Raw genomic sequence first — 17919 nt, 5'->3', positions numbered from 1 at the left:
GGTCAAAGGAGTTGGAGGAATTGAGTGAAATCCAGGTTAGTCGGGAAGTGGTGTTGGGTAAATTGAATGGATTAAAGGCCGATAAATTCCCAGGGCCAGATAGGCTGCATCCCAGAGTACTTAAGGAAGTAGCTCCAGAAATAGTGGATGCATTAGTAATAATCTTTCAAAACTCTTTAGATTCTGGAGTAGTTCCTGAGGATTGGCGGGTAGCAAATGTAACCCCACTTTTTAAGAAGGGAGGGAGAGAGAAAATGGGGAATTACAGACCAGTTAGTCTAACATCGGTAGTGGGGAAACTGCTAGAGTCAGTTATTAAAGATGGGATAGCAGCACATTTGGAAAGTGGTGAAATCATTGGACAAAGTCAGCATGGATTTACGAAAGGTAAATCATGTCTGACGAATCATATAGAATTTTTCGAGGATGTAACTAGTAGCATGGATAGGGGAGAACCAGTGGATGTAGTGTATCTAGACTTCCAGAAGGCTTTCGACAAGGTCCCACATAAGAGATTAGTATACAAACTTAAAGCACACGACATTGGGGGTTCAGTATTGATGTGGATAGAGAACTGGCTGGCGAACAGAAAGCAAAGAGTAGGAGTAAACGGGTCCTTTTCACAATGGCCGGCAGTGACTAGTGGGGTACAGCAAGGCTCAGTGCTGGGACCCCAGCTATTTACAATATATATTAATGATCTGGATGAGGGAATTGACGGCAATATCTCCAAGTTTGCGGATGACACTAAGCTGGGGGGCAGTGTTAGCTGTGAGGAGGATGCTAGGAGACTGCAAGGTGACTTGGATAGGCTGGGTGAGTGGGCAAATGTTTGGCAGATGCAGTATAATATGGATAAATGTGAGGTTATCCATTTTGGTGGCAAAAACAGGAAAGCAGACTATTATCTAAATGGTGGCCGATTAGGAAAAGGGGAGATGCAGCGAGACCTGGGTGTCATGGTACACCAGTCATTGAAAGTAGGCATGCAAGTGCAGCAGGCAGTGAAGAAAGCGAATGGTATGTTAGCTTTCATAGCAAAAGGATTTGAGTATAGGAGCAGGGAGGTTCCACTGCAGTTGTACAGGGTCTTGGCGAGACCACACCTGGAGTATTGCGTACAGTTTTGGTCTCCAAATCTGAGGAAGGACATTATTGCCATAGAGGGAATGCAGAGAAGGTTCACCAGACTGATTCCTGGGATGTCAGGACTGTCTTATGAAGAAAGACTGGATAGACTTGGTTTATACTCTCTAGAATTTAGGAGATTGAGAGGGGATCTTATAGAAACTTACAAAATTTTTAAGGGGTTGGACAGGCTAGATGCAGGAAGATTGTTCCCGATGTTGGGGAAGTCCAGGACAAGGGGTCACAGCTTAAGGATAAGGGGCAAATCCTTTAAAACCGAGATGAGAAAAACCTTTTTCACACAGAGAGTGGTGAATCTCTGGAACTCTCTGCCACAGAGGGTAGTTGAGGCCAGTTCATTGGCTATATTTAAGAGGGAGTTAGATGGGCCCTTGTGGCTAAGAGGGTCAGAGGGTATGGAGAGAAGGCAGGTACGGGATACTGAGTTGGATGATCAGCCATGATCATATTGAATGGCGGTGCAGGCTCGAAGGGCCGAATGGCCTACTCCTGCACCTAATTTCTATGTTTCTATAAACCAGTTAGTCTGACATTGGTGGTGGAGAAGATGCTCAAGTTGAGTATTGAAGATGTAATAGCAGCACATTTAGAAAGCAGCGACAGGATCAGTCAAAGTCAGCATGGATTTATGAAGGAGAAATCATGCCCGACTAATCTTCTGGAATTTTGAAGCTTTAACAAGAATGGATAAGGGAGAGCCAATGGATGTGTGTATCTGGACTTTCAAAAGCCTTTGACTAGGTCCCACATGAGAGAATAGTGTGCAAATTTATGGTATGGGGTATTGACATGGATAGAGAACTGGTTGGCAGACAGGAAGCAAAGAGTATGAATTAATGGGTCCTTTTCAGAATGGCAGGCTGTGACTAGTGGGGTGCCGCTAGGCTCAGTGCTGGGACCCCAGTTATTTACAATATATGTTAACGATTTAAACAAGGGAATTAAATGTAACATCTCCAAGTTTGTGGATGTTGGGTGGCAGGGCGAGCTGTAAGGAGGATTCTATGAGGCTGCAGGGTGACTTGGATAGTTGGGTGAGTGGGCAGATGCATGGCAGATTCAGTATATTGTGGATAAATGTGAGATTATCCACTTTGGTGGCAAGAACAAGAAGAGAGATTATTATCTGAATGGTGTCAGATTAGGAAAAGGGGAAGTGCAACAAGACCTGGGTGTCCTTGTACATCATTCACTGAAAATAAGCATGCAGGTACAGCAGGCAATGAAGAAAGCAAATGGCATGTTGGCCTTCGTAGCGAGAGGATTTGAGTATAGGAGCAAGGGGGTCCTACTGCAGTTGTGCAGGGCCCTGGTGAGACCACACCTGGAGTACTGTGTGCAGTTTTGGACTCCTAATTTCAGGAAAGACATTCTTGCTATTGAAGGAGTGCAGCGTAGGTTCATGAGGTTAATCCCTTGGATGGGGGTATAGATATATGATGAAAGAATGGATCGACTGGGCTTATATTCACTGGAATTTAGAAGGATGAGAGGATATCTTATAGAAACATATAAAATTCTTAAGGGATTTGACAAGCTAAATGCAAGAAAAATGTTCCAGTTGTTGGGGGAGTCCAGACCCAAGGGCCAATTCACTGGATGTTTTCAAGAGAGAGTTAAATATAGCACTTTGGCCAAAGAATCAAGGGATATGGGGAGAAAGCAGGAATGGGGTACTGATTTTGGATGATCAGCCATCATCATATTGAATGGTGGTGCTGGCTTGAAGGGCTGAATGGCCTACTCCTGCACCTATTTTATATGTTTCTATGTTTCCAGGAACATGCATATCCTGAAGGCGTATCCTTCATATCCTTACATGAATTGAAGGAAATGTTACCTTCACCCCTCAGGTCGCACTGACACAGGAAGGATGTGGTGGCTTTGGAAACAGTACAGAGATGGTTTACTAGAATAATTGCCAGATTAAGGGGCATTAGTTGCAGGCAGAGGCTGGACAGAATGTGATTGTTTTCCCTGGAACGCCAGAGGTTGAGGGAAGGCCTGATAGTAGAAATATATAAAATTATGAGATGCATGGATAATATTTTCAACATTGTATTTTGTGGTGAAATGATTCAGTACTAAAGGCGACTCACCTAAGGAAATTGATTTTATCCCAAACTACACAGTTTAGTTATGGATATGCAACAGAAACCAAAGGAATGAAAAACAATTATCCTTTGGTTCTACAGTTTGATTTTACTTTTTGATTTCAGCATGTACTGTAGAATGCCATGTCTATCCAGAAAAAGACAGAATACTTTGCAGTGGTATAAATAAATCATCTCAAATAAATAAATTAGAAGTGGAATATCGCATGACAATTCAGTTCTGATTTTTTTCTCTGCAACAAATCAAAATCAATCAGAAAAGGGAAGATTAGAAACAAAAAAAAAACAAATTTGAAGGAAGCAATTTGAAAATTACTTTTGCAAGATAAATTATTTAAAAAAACATTGAATGACCTATAAAAAATGATTCAAATAAAATTAATTAACTCACACTGCTACAAAACCTTTTATTCCAAAATATATTTACCTGAACCAAATGGCATCACATTTAATGCAATTTGCTTAAAAAAAATGATTACCCTATTAACACAAATTCAAATATGGCCTTGATTGCAAAATGAGATGAAACCAGTTGCTGAATTTATTTCATCCCTGATTTGTGATCAGGATATCTGCAAGTAGGTGAGGGAATTTTTTGTTGCTAAAGTATCTTGCATTATGATGAGAGTATGATTAAATTAACCCAGAGTTTTTCATGATGGTTAAAAAGGCCTCAGCAAAGTGCTAAAATGTGAAATCTGCCAAAAGTTCAAATTGAACAACTGTGGCCATACTGAATTTTACGTGCTGTATCAACCCAAACATTTGTTTCTCTTATTATTCACTGGGTTGACTGTCACTTGCAAAGCTGATTATCCATTAGGCAATTTTGATGAGTTATTCTTCATAGTACTCTGGATTTATGCATAGTTCTTGATACAATTGGCAGATTGCTTTCCTTAAAGGACATTAATCAGTTGGATTATTAACAACAATTCTGCAGTTTACTGACTACCATTATTGATACCAAGTTTTTATTCCGCCCCACTTCATTTAATTTTACCTACTCCCTGAATTAAAATTCACAAGCTACCATGATGGGATTCAAAGTGTATTTTCAGATGAGCCATCCTGGCTGGATGGTCATCCAGTAATTAAACTTTCATTTTCATGCTAACCTAGCCACACAATCTGAGTTAAGGTTGGAATTTTCCAAGTATAATCATAATTCACATTCTGCTTTACTTCACTTCAATTAGAGGGCCAGAGTCTTTGAAAACTTAGTCCCATAATCTTTTGGAGATGATGTATAATTCTTCAGGGGTGATACAGAAAAACAGAATTGACATTTCAGCTTAAAGATCGTTCTTCAGAGCACCCTAGCCTGTTGAGTCCAGGCTGTTGTTCAGAGCACCCTAGCCTGTTGAGTCCAGGCTGCATTTTCCATTTTTATTTCAAATTTTCAGTTTCTATAGTTGTTTTGATTTTCATTAGATTATTTCAAAATCAATGGTATCAATGAAATGATACCATTCCCTTCAATTATATTTCTTCAAATGGTCAAAGAGGCTTTTGGCACATTGGCCTTCATCAGTCAGAGTATAGAGAATAGAAGTTGGGAGGTCTTGTTGCAGTTGTATAAGATGTTGGTGAGACCGCATTTAGAATATTGTGTCAATTCTGGGCACCATGTTATTGTCAAGATTGAAAGGGTTCAGAGAAGATTTACAAGGATTGTGCCAGGATTTGAGGGTGTGAGCAATCGGGAGAGGTTGAATAGGCTGGGACTCTATTCCTTGGAGCGCAAGGGGATGACGGGTGATCTTATAGAGGTGTATGAAATCATGAGAGGAATAGATTGGGTAGATGCACAGAGTCTCTTGCCCAGAGTAGGGGAATTGAGGACCAGAGGACATAGGTTCAAGGTGAAGGAGAAAAGATTTAATAGGAATCTGAAGGGTAACTTTTTCCATACAAAGGGTGGTGGGTGTATGGAACAAGCTGCCAGAGGAGGTAGTTGAGGCTGGGACTATCCCAACGTTTAAGAAACAGTTAGACAGGTACATGGATAGGACAGGTTTGGAAGGATATGGACCAAGTGCAAGTAGGAGGGACTAGTGTAGCTGGGACATGTTGGCCGGTGTGGGCAAGTTGAGCCAAAGGGCCTGTTTCCCACACTGTATCATTCTAGGACTCAAAATAGCATTAAAAACATACCACTTGGGAATAGTCGCCTTTCACCATCATTTCTTCCTCACCACCAATTATTAGGGATGGAGTTGGGAGTTCTAACGCTGAGAAATACTCTTCGGTCTGTACTCCTTTTACTTTACTGGCTGATCTTGCTGAAACACACAGAAAACAATAGTCATATTTTTAAAAACAGATTTGTGCTTGTCAAAACTTCTGAGTCATTGTAGATGGGAATTTTAATTGCACCTTATTTAAAACACTCACTGTAGACAATTCTGGGTCAGCTCACAGGAAATAGTTCATTCAAAACTAATAACATGAGTTTTTACTCAAAAAATCTATTTGAAGAATGGTAACAACCTTAAGGGATCGGACAGGCTAGGTACAGGAAAAATGTTCCCGATGTTGAGGGAGAAGAGAACCAGGGGTCACAGTTTAAGAATAAGGGCCATTTATGACTGAGATGAGGAAAAACATTTTCACTCACAGATTTGTGAATCTGTGGAATTCTCTGTCCATAGTAGGCAGTGGAGGCCATTTCACTGGATTTATTCAAGAGATAGTTAGATATAGCTTGTAGGGGCCATTTATGTTTAGAGTAGCTACTGTTGGCATATTATATTATTTTGCCTAGATATATCTTGCAGTATTATTTTTGACACTTGGGGCAGTCATTAGATGCATAGGGTGGTGTGTATACAAGGGCATAGGGGAAAGGAAGTCGCAGGCACAGGGAGGGAGAGCATACATTTCACACCAGACTAGGGACAGGGCAGCCAGCTACAACATGCATGCAAAATAATGAAATCTTGGTACGTTCATCTCTTTGTTTGTACAACTGCTTCAATAAACAGCAACAACAAACTGGAAATAACAACTGGAAGATCTGTTCTATTAGGTCTGCGTAAGATCACTCCTACTTACCTGCGAGGTAATGGCATCTGGAAAAGAGGTACTGGAAAGGTCGGAAATTTGCCATTACAATTAAGTGAGAGCTTGCTCCATGAGTGAAACTGGAGCTTGTGAGTCATTCAAGCGGAACAGGGATTACTTTATTTCACAAGCCTGACGCCACCATCCCCAATTAACTGGACAAGGTGTCCACCTGTGCTAATCTGACTGATGGAGATTGGAAACCCTTAAAGCCAACGCGCAGGGAGAGTAGATACGTACAGCATTAAGCTTTATTGGAGAAGCTATATATCTGTATTGGAAAATGGCTACTATAATGGAGAATTAACCTTGAGAATCACAACAATATCAGTTGTTTGAAACATTGTGCCGTCGGCATACGGCTTGCGCGTCAATGAATCTTAGTGAACGATGTTGGATAGGATTCTGAAAACGAAAGTACGGGTATTAAATGCACTGCCAAAGGCTTGGAATTGTTCATTGAAAAGTGTCAGAAAACAAGAAGCTCAATATGTAAACAAACTAACAAGTTAATTGAAATGCTGAGAGAGCTCATGAAATCAAATGAAAATGCAAATGAAGTACAATCTAACCTGGTTCAATTAATCAAGCTCTGTGATGAAGTCAGAGAAAACCATGAGTCATTGGTGGTTACCACTGCCTGAAAATGAGCTTGAAAGGCAAAATCAGTGGTTTCAACAAAGAATAGAAACTTTATGGTTTTATACAAGATGTAAAGGTGCGGTTATCTGATGTTGGACAGCAAACTACACACTCCATAGCTGAAAGTGCCAAACAACAGAGTATTATAAACTGAGATGACATTGGTGACAGTGTTTCAAATGTCTCAAAACTTAAATTAAGCCAGAAATCTAGTTCCTCATTATGTGCATCTTCAACGTCCTCTGCTCGCATTAAAGCTCAAGCAGAAAGGGCTGCTCTTTTGGAATGGGTTGCCGCCCTGAACAAAAGGCATAAGCTTGAGGCACAAGAAGAACAATTGAAAAGAGAAAAACAGCTGGAACTAGAGACTGAGCTGGCAGCAACCAATGCAAAGATCAATGTATTTGAGGCCATGGGATCAATAAGCAGCTCCAGAGTGTCTGATGGGATGAGCTCTAATTTGAGAAAAGGAACTGCTCAAGAGGAAATATCAGCTAAATTAGATCCACATGCAGATGAATACTTACCTGATCAAGTGCAACAAAGACAGAATGTGTTGATGGGAACTGAATCTTCCTCCCAGCAACAGGTTGTTAGACCAAAACAAACAACATGGACCAGACCATGATATGACCCATCCAATTCAATACTCTCTTCAAAGGCAAAATGTAAACTCATATGCAAAAGGGTGTGCATCGGCATGTTCACACTACCCCCCCCCCTGAAATTATGGAAATCAAGGTGGTATCTGTAACCTAATTCAGAGGCAAAATTACATCACTGCTCTTCTGGCTCAACAAAATCTCTCTTCTATTTTACCACCAAGAGACATTCCTGTTTATGATGGGTGATCTTTTGCAGTATGAAGTTTTCATCACGGCATTTGAAAGAGGAGTGCAAAGAAAGACTAATGATGACAGTAATGGCTTGCATTTTCTCGAGCAACACACAAGAGGGCATCCAAAAGACCTAGTCCGCAGCTGCCTACATTTGCCTCCAGCCCAGGGCTATCAAAGAGCAAAAAATCTGCTTAAAGAACATTTTGGTAATGAACATAAGATTGCTACTGCATATATGGTCAAGGCATCTGCCTGGTCAGTGGTCAGATCAGAGGATGTGAAAGCATTGCAAGTGTTCTCACTGTTCCTTAGAGGTTGTTGCAATGCAATGGAACATCTCACCTATATGGAGGAAATGAATGTTGCTTCCAATATGAAGACCATCCTTCTAAAATTGCCTTAAAAGCTCAGAGATAAGTGGAGGGATAGGGCATGTCAGCTACAGGAAATTTGTGAGCATCGAGCTAGATTTTCTGACCTGGTCGACTTCATGGAGAGACAAGTGAAGATACTGTCAGATCCACTTTTTGGAAACAGCCAGGATGCTAGGCCAATTGCAAGTCAAAAGCTCTACTTTTGCTGAGACAACAAAAAGGTCAAGACCAAGAGGAAGCAGTTTTGCAACAATTGTAATACCTGTAGAAGCACCAGTACAAGAAAATCTGACATCAAATGGAATGAAAATAAATGTATCTACTGCCAATTCTCAAGGTTTTTGTTTGTTCTGTAATGAAAGTGGTCACACAAAGGATAGACTTCTTAAAGGAGAAGGGAACTGCTTTGGATGTTTGAAAAGAGGACACATGAGCAAAGACTGCAAGAGTCGTTTGACTTGTGATGTGAGCAGCCAAAATCATCCTGAAATACTCCACTTTGAACAAAAGGACAAAAAGTAGCCAGAATGTACAGAACAGAATGAGAAGCCAATTGTGAGTAATGCTGGTCTCTCACCTCGTATGTGTGGGCATTTTGGGGCCGGTGATGAAGCCTGTATCTTCCCCCATTGTACCAGTACAGATAAAGAGCCACAAGGGGGACACAGTGTTGCAAACATACGCATTTTATGGATCATGGAAATTCATCAACCTTTTGCACAGAAAGCTTGATGAGAAGGCTGAACATTACCGGACAAGAGACAAATATTCTCTTGCGTACCATGAACCAAGTGAAGCCTGTGATCAGTTATCATATCTCAGGTTTGGAAATATCTAGTCTGGCCAAAGATGATTCTATTCAACTATCTGATGTATTCACACATAAGACCATGCCTGTTTCTCAGCTAAGCATTCTCAGACAGGAAGACCTGATACAATAGACCAGGGACAGAGCAGCCAGCTACAACTTGCATGCAAAATAAGGAAAGCCTGGTACATTCATTTTTTTGTTTGTACAACTACTTCAATAAACAACCAATTAAACTGGAAATAACACTGGAAGATCTGTTCTATTAGGTCTGCGTAAGATCACTCCTACTTACTTGTGTAGTAATGGCAAGGTACTGGAAAGGTCGGAATTTTACCATTACATAGCTCTTAGGGCTAACAGAATCGAGGGATATGGGGGGAAAGCAGGAACTGATTTTGGATGATCAGCCATGATCATATTGAATGGCAGTGCTGGCTCGAAGGGCCAAATGGCCTACTCTTGCACCCATTGTCTATGCTTCTATGTCTATGTTTCTGTCTGTACCTTTTGATTTTCAATTAATTGTACGCTCCAACTCAATTTTTGTCACAAATTATAGTGACAGTGAAATTACCCAATTATGTTTTTTTAATCTTGGGATAGTATTGTGCCTATTTAAAATCCAATAGAGTGCAAAAATTCAGCATTTTGCTTTTTGCTTTCTACACAGTGGCTTTGAACAATGGGGATAACATCGTGAAACAATACATGCACAAAAGTATGACCAGGAGTAGATTATTCAAACCTCTTCACCAGGTACCTCCCTCTCTCACCTCTTATTTAGTTTTAAACCCAATCCACCCCACCAGTTATTTGACTTTAAATAAATGTACCAAACATCACATGAAATTAAAAAAAATCAAGAAAATTATTATTTTGTAATTTTCAGAGACTGGGATAGGCTGAACCCATCAGAGAGTGTAAATGATACATAACAGAATTTCTAGGCTGTTTTTGCAAAATGCAAACATTTTTAAAAATATTAGCCTTGACAGAACCTACAATACTTTTAGCAATCAGAGATACCTTTTCTCTTAGGTGTGTTTTCAATTTCTTTCTTTGGTGATGATTTCAGTATGCGATTGGCATAAATATTCCTCACGTCAAGCTCTTTTTCCTTCTCCTTTGAAAAATACAAAATAATTTTATCATTTTTAAAGAAACACCAACAATTCAGCCTATTTCTTCCCACCCCGAGTATCCTGAGACTAAATATTATGAACCTAATACCATCTTGGCTAGGTGCAACTAAATCCAGATCAAACATAGAATTTCTCGAACTGGAGAGCAAATTTACTAATTGAGTTATTATGGAGTTCTGGTTTCATGTTAAAGAAGCACAAGGACAAATCCACTGCTTTTCTGTCATCTTTTTCAATTTTTTTTTTCGCTCATTTATGTTACCTTGCCGATGAATAATTGATTATTAAACCATTCAGTGCAAAATCATAACAGAAATCATTATAGAGAAGTAAAGGAGGACATCTTGTTTCTATTAATTTCATTACTTTGTTTGTGTTGGAAAAACAGATCTTATTTCTTATTTAAAAGATTAGAGATTGAAGATAAGAGCTTCTTGAGGATTTTAATTTTCTGAGATAAAATTTCCTTTTCTGATGGATATTTGACAATAGGCCTTTTAACAATTCCAGAAACATCTTTATTTCTACCCGGCCTGATTAATCAGGAATGTTTTCAAAGCCTTATGGTAAATCTTGGTGTGATAAATGGTAACAAAGAACAAAACAAAATTCAATTATGGGCCATAATCTGTATTGTGACTTTGAAAATTAAATGATGCAGTGATGCTTATCAATGCAAAAATAGTTGTAACTTTGTTAGCAATATATATAGTACCCTGTAGTTATATTAAATCTATTCTAAATTGACGATTAACTTTGCAGAAGTAATTTAATTTTTTTTATATCTAAAAAATAACCTGTATATTGCTGCTTTTTGGCTGAAAGATCTATTACTTATTTGTCAAAACTATAAAGTGGTGAAATACTTTTAATTTTTGACCAAGGCGTTGAATTTCCTCCTGGAGATTGCGAACATCTTCCTGTGCCTCTTGTGTCTTTTTGCGCTCAGAAGTAACTTGTCTCAGGAAGCTGTTGTTGGTCAGCTCCAAATTTCTCTCCAGATCCTTATTTTGAGAAATAAGAACATTAAAATTATCCGATTATTCCATTATGTCTACAAATTTATAAACATCCTTTGAAATAAATTTATAAACATGCTTCTTCTGGACCACTAAAAGCATGGGTTAAATCTGTGACAGGATATGTATTTAATCGTAATCTACTATCTCACAAAACTGACTTTGGGTCAATTGCTACGTCTTTTCTGGGTGGCCCACATCCTTCATGTGCTCTATAAATAAAAATATTTCATCCATGGATTCAGCTGTTTATTGACATCCATTATCAAAGAAATTTGAAATAACAGGCCATTCATGGCTTCTGGTTCAGCAAAAAAGGAGAAATGAAATCAGAAAACAATCCAATCCTGAATTAAGAGTTTTAAAATTATATTCAGTTAACACTGAATTGAATTTCAGAATGTAGAAATTCACTGATTGTAAAGATTTTTGTCTGAAATTTCAACAGGATCAAGAGGCCAATGTATATGCATGTATGATACATGACAGGGCAGGAAAGAATTTCAGTCAGATTGAAATTATATTGCAAAGAAAGGATCCAGTTGTTGCGATCTATTCTGGGAAGAACAACACTGGAAACAGTGAGAAAGTGATCGTTCTGAAAAAATATCAGGAGCCTGGAGCAAAATTATACAGGAGCATAAGGCTTATAATATCTGGATCATTGGCTGGCTATAAGAAAATTGATGTGGGAGTAGGCCAAGTAGGAATATGAATGCATGACTAAATGTGAGAAAGCAGGATTCTTTTCCTTGGGACAATATCACCAACATTTCAGCAGAAAGAACTACACTATTTGGTTGGACTCCATCAGAATTAGAATATTTTTAGTAATTAATTTACAGGGTATAGATCACATAGGCTGGAATTTAGTTAATGGATCCATGAATTAAAAGACAACCACAGATACTGACAATTTGAAATAAAAAACAGAAAATATTGGAAACAACAGATTAGACCGGATCTACAGAAAGAGTCAATATTTCATGACTGAGACCCTTTGTTGGTCTCATTGTAACAGTTTAAAAGATCACAGAACTGAAGATCAGAACAGAATCGGGACAATTAGCGTATTTCCCGACAATGAAGAAGCACCTGCGTCGAAAGACCCCCATTTTGAGTTGCTAAATTTTGAAAAAAGGCTGGCGGGACAGGACCATGGGTTTGGTTTAGTCAGTAGAAAGGAAGATATGAAACTCCTTCAAGGAGGTAATGTGGACCGGGGAGCCTCCATCTTCGCCTGTCCACAATGCACTGTGTGGTTCAGATCTGAGGGACTTCCTGGCAGAGAGAGACACAGAGACAGAGAGAGGCAGGCAGAGAGGCAGAGACAGAGACAGAGAGACCCGCCCCGTAGCGACCCGCCATCCACCACCTCCACCGGTTGCGCTTGTGCTGAGCACAGGCTTGGCGATCGCTTCGCCTAACACCTCCGCTTAGTTCGCAATAACCAACCTGATCTCCGAGTGGATCAGCACTTCAACTCCCCCATCCATTCTGAATTTGACCTTTCTGGCCTAGGCCTCCTACATTGCCAGAGTAAGGCCCAGTGCAAATTGGAGGAACAGAACCTCATATTTCACTTGGGTAGTTTACACCCCAGCGGTCAGGGCCGGATTTAGAAGACGACAGATCCTAGGCTTTTCAACTTGTGAGGCCCCTCCCAATCCCCCACCACCACGACGAGAGGAGATGGAAGAGTCCACCAGATTGACACCGATGTGCAGCCGAGCATGGCCAATGAGATAAGGGCTGGAAAGCTGCGCCTTTTATTTATTGCCAGTGCTAGTGTCGAGTTATCGGCTTAAAATACTATTATTCTGAAATTCAGATTCAGATTCAACTTTAATTGTCACTGTCAGTGTGCAGTACAGAGACAACGAAATGGAGGGCAAGGAAAATTACTGAAGTGTTGTTTAGAGACTACAGTGCGTTGTGACAACATATGTAAGAAAGGCCTATGACAGTGTCAAAAATATTATACACCAGGCACGTGCGAAGCTTTTCAAAAAGGGGGGAGGCATGGCAGGATTACAAAAAATGTATGTGAAATAAGTGCACGCAGTGCATATCACATATCAAAGACCCTTGCAGCCGGGATCCAGGGCCTGCTTATGGGCCTAGGAAGCTCTGGGGTTTTAGATGTTCTCTGGTCCATTCTGAGCCTTATTTTGGAGCATTTTTGCATGACATTTATGACCAATATTTCAGAAATAATTTTAGTTGAGAGTGGTTGGAATGGGATGATTAAGGTCATTGTTGTATACATTTTTTTTAAATCAAGAATTGAAGCAGTCCTTGTTTTAATAATCAAGTAGTACTGTTAAATGTTATGTAAAATGTTATAAAGGAGCATGCAAACACTGCAAATAAAATACTGTAAGTTTTTGCAGTAAATAAAACTTTTTTTTAGAAAATGTTTTGTGTGTTGATTTGATTGCCTGTTACTGTTCGACTGTGTTAGTGTGTGCACATTAAAAATATGATGCAAAATGAAAGTCGCAAACTATGGAATACATATTTTTCAGTATTATTATCAAGGAAAAGAAAGCAGTTCCAATTGTTTGATATTATTCATATGGAGGAGAAAATATAATTGCTCCAAAACCTACCTTAATTTTGCAATCTCACTAAAGTTAATCCCCTTTCCCTCCCCCCCCCTCCTCCTCCCCCCCCTCTGCCTCAACCCCCCCTTTCCCCCTCTCACATCCCCCCCCCCTCCCTCCCCCTCCCCCTCCCATGCAGCGAGGCTCCGACTCCGCGCCGCAGATACCGCAGCCCCCCCCCTCCACCCCAGCCCGGAGAAACGGGCACACCCGCAACGCAATATTCCACTACTTATCTGGAGTAGACACCCAGGATCTTTGGTAGACATCGAGGTGATTGCGTGGAGTGCAAATGAAGATCTGAACCCGCCAGGGCCCACTGCGCACTTGCGGAGAGACAGCGTCATTTTGCGACGCTACTGCGTCACTAGCTTCCCCCAACTGCGATGGTCGCAATTTTCCCCCCAAAACTTCCAGCGGGCTGGAACCAGAATTTCGGGTAATTTCCAGCTGATAGCGCTCCATTTTTTTTCTTCTCAGGATTTTTTTTACTCTGGGAAAAAAACACCTTGGCCAGAGGTCCCCTAGATTTTGAGGCCCTAGGCTTCAGCCTATGAAGCCTATAGGTAAATCCAGCCCTGCCGAGGACCCCTTAGATCTCGAGGCCCTAAGCTTAAGCTTGTGAAGCTTATACGTAAATCCGGCCCTACCAGCGGTATGAACATTGACTTCAGTCTAAAGAAGGGTCTCGACCCGAAACGTCACCTTTTCCTTCTCTCCATAGATGCTGCCTCACCCGCTGAGTTTCGCCAGCAATTTTGTCTACCAGTCACTTAACAATATCTTTCCTATAACATGGTGCCCAGAACTGAACACGATATTCGAAATGCGGTCTCACCAACGTCTTATGCAACTGCAACATGACCTCCCAACTTCTATACTCAATACTCTGACTGATGAAGGCCAAAGTGCCAAAAGCCTTTTTGACCACCTTATCTACCCGCGACTCGACCTTCAAGGAACCATGCACCTGTACTCCTAAATCCCTCTGCTCTACACTACCCAGAGGCCCGTCATTTCCAGTGTAGGTCCTGCCCTTGTTTGACGTCCCAAAATGCAACACCTCACACTGCTCTGTATTAAATTCCATCAACCATTCCTCTGCCCACCTGGCCAATCGATCCAGATCCTGCTGAAATCTTTCACAACCATCTTCATTATCTGTAAAAACCACTAACTTTTGTCTCATCAGCAAACTTGCCCATCTCCTGTGGCTGCACACAGAGGTGACCGCTTTGATTCCTGAGAGGTCCCACTCTCTCCACAAACATGTCATTAACTTTCCCCTCCCAATTTCCCAATACTAGATCCAGCGATGCCCTCTCACGTGTGGGGGCCTCATCTAAACCCTTCACACTATGATTTCCCCAGTCTATATTGGGAAAGTTAAAAACCCTTACTACAACAACCTTATTTGACCTGCAGCTGTCTGCAATCTCCTGGCACATTTGTCCTTCTAATTCCCATTTATTCAGGGGTCTGTAGTACACCCCCAACAAGGTGATCATCCCTTTCTTGTTCCTCAGTTCCACCCATATAGCCTCACTAGACGAACCATCCGTAATGCCACCTCTGAACACAGCTGTGACATCCTCCTTAATAATGCAACTCCTGAAGCTCCTGTACCCCGGAACATTGAGCTGCCAGTCTTGCCCCCCATTAAGCAGGTTTCAGTCATCGCTACTGTATCCCAGTCGCTCATACCTATCCATGCCCTAAGCTCATCTTCCTTACCCGCCAGGCCCCTTGCATTAAAATACGTGCAGTTGAAACCAACCCTCCTTCCTCGCTCTCCAACTTTCACCTGCCGATTCTGTCCACTAACCTATCCCACACCACCCTCCATTCCAACTTCTAGCCTCTCCAGTACCTCTGTCCTGCACGAGATCCCAACCCCCGACAATCTAGTTTAAACCTTCCTGTGTAGCATTAGCAAACCTTCCCGCTAGGATGTTGGTCCCCCTCCAGTTTAAGTTAATTCCAACTTGGGTTTTCTCCAGGTGCTCCGTTTTCCTCCCACATTTGAAAGACTTGCTCACTTGTAGGTTAATTGGTTCCGTAAATTACGCCTAGTATGTTGGATAGAACTTGTGCATGGGTGATCACTGGTCGATGTGGTTTTGGTGGGCCAAAGGGCCTGTATCCATGTTGTGTCTCTAAATTAGACTAATGATTGAAACTATAAATATAATATCTTTTAGATTAACAGTATTTCTTGTCAAAACAGTATTCTAGACTCAACATACGGTAGATAGTCCACAGATGATTAGGATTGTGGCTTCCTATGATCACTTTAGACTTAACTAGTTCATTCGAAAATATATTATAATATGATGCAACATTTAAAATAAAAGTTAATTAAATGTGTGTTGGTCTAGTAATAGAAACAATCGTCCAACAGTCCAGAAAATATGCCAGATTTGCACAACCAAACTCCCGGGCACGCTGAATTACAGGAGTTTTACTGTACATGGCATTGAAGAATTTTGAATGACAATAAGTTATATTACAGCTGTATCACAATATTCATGTTTTGGATAATCTTTAGAAAGGTTTCTGATGAGGCTAACTCACTTAACAAGTCTAAATTAAAACTGCTTGAACAAATTAATAACGCAGTATTATTGTGATAAATTAATTAATTACAGGGAAATTATAGGAAATTAAATTGAGAATGTGTAAAAAGAGTAGACAAAGCTAGGGGATTTTCTCATACAAGCATTACCTTAATTCTTTTTTCACTGCCTTCCATTTTGATTTCAGCTTTAGCAAGTTTCTGAGCCAGTTCATCTCGCTCTATCAAATGTTTGTCCTCTGAAAGTTTCTTTAATTTCAGCAGAGAGCTTTTTGTTCGATGAAGTTCATCCTCAGTGTCTTTCAATTGTTTCTCCATTGTTCTCTCTTTCTCCTGCGATTTTCGAAGTCTTTCTCGAAGTAGACGAATTTCATTATTGTGTCGAGATAAGAGCAATGAGATCTCATTCTCTGTATCATCAAACTTACTAAGAGCTTTCTCTTGCCTGTACTGAAGACACTTTAGTATTTTATTTTCCTTCTGCAAATCCTCCAGTTTAACCTGTAATTCTGTAACCTCATTTCGGAGCTCATTAATTTTCAGCAGCCTGGCAGATAACATGCGTTTAGTCACCAAGTCTATGTCTTTATAAACAGGCTCTTTGTTTAATTTCCGAGTCCGGGATTGACGACTCCCATGGTTTACTGGTTGCCTGGCACCAGGTTTCCCAATAGCTTAAAAGGACAATAAAATATATTGTTAAATTGATATTGCTTAAAGATCAAGACAAAAACCTAATTAAAACAGACAATAAATACTGAAACATCCACGTCAGTTACCACAAATAAACATGCAAGAGAACTATCCAGAGACCGAAACATCACCATAACCTTAAAGCTAACACAAGGAAGCAAAAATCTTGCAGCAAATTGAAAAAAAAAAAATCAGATAGGAGCAGGTGATCTTATTAGAATTGTTAAATATTTTCAGCTAAAAATAGGTAAAAATTAGCACAGTACTATTTGACATTTAGTCAATATTTTTACAAAAAGTATGTGACTTAATCGAGGCTACATTGCATTCCCATATTGAAAAATTATGCACATACACAATAAACAAATCAGATTAAATTGATACTGTAATGACAAGAAAGAAATCTTCAAGATTATTTATCAGTCTTATTCTTATTGCAGAGGAATGGATGTATCACAAGTAAAAGGAAATGACAGAGCTCTTATCAAAAATGCTGAAGGTCCTGCAGCTCAATGCTGATGTGATGTTTACTACGTATTGACTGCAATTATTCAGCCATGTAAAAGACTTGAATAATTAACATCGCTAATTTTTACAAGGAAATGTGCTCAAATGTAAACAATATATGTCATGGTTTCAGTAAGACGAAACGTACTTACGTCACCTAAAGCAAATCTCCACTAATCATTGTTCCATTACATTGCATTTTTGCTCAGGAAGGTCTAACAGTTCTACCACAGTAATCCGGTGATTCAGCCTTTCTAACATATTATGCCGACAAGGAGCCCACAAATGATATCAAATGCAAAATGAAGAAATTGTTACTAAAAATATTTCTCAAGTTTGCTAAACCGGAAGATAAAAAAATAAATCTAGACAGTAAACATAT

The 17919-nt window shown here is 40.1% G+C and overlaps 1 protein-coding gene across 1 annotated transcript in view; it reads right to left on the bottom strand.

The window, feature by feature from the left end:
* lca5 (lebercilin LCA5) overlaps window positions 1–17919 on the bottom strand; it is a 54108-nt gene that overhangs the window by 23938 nt on the left and 12251 nt on the right. Inside the window, exons 3-6 of the mRNA XM_055636080.1 lie at window positions 16488–17011; window positions 11004–11141; window positions 10022–10118; window positions 5421–5548 (exon numbers count right to left, since the gene is read on the bottom strand). Of these exons, the coding sequence (XP_055492055.1) occupies window positions 5421–5548; window positions 10022–10118; window positions 11004–11141; window positions 16488–17011 (887 nt within the window). The remainder of the gene's footprint in view (window positions 1–5420; window positions 5549–10021; window positions 10119–11003; window positions 11142–16487; window positions 17012–17919) is intronic.

Source organism: Leucoraja erinacea, chromosome 5, assembly GCF_028641065.1.
Source record: "Leucoraja erinacea ecotype New England chromosome 5, Leri_hhj_1, whole genome shotgun sequence".
NCBI classification, from domain to species: domain Eukaryota; kingdom Metazoa; phylum Chordata; class Chondrichthyes; order Rajiformes; family Rajidae; genus Leucoraja; species Leucoraja erinaceus.
This window is presented reverse-complemented; position numbering and strand designations above follow the sequence as displayed.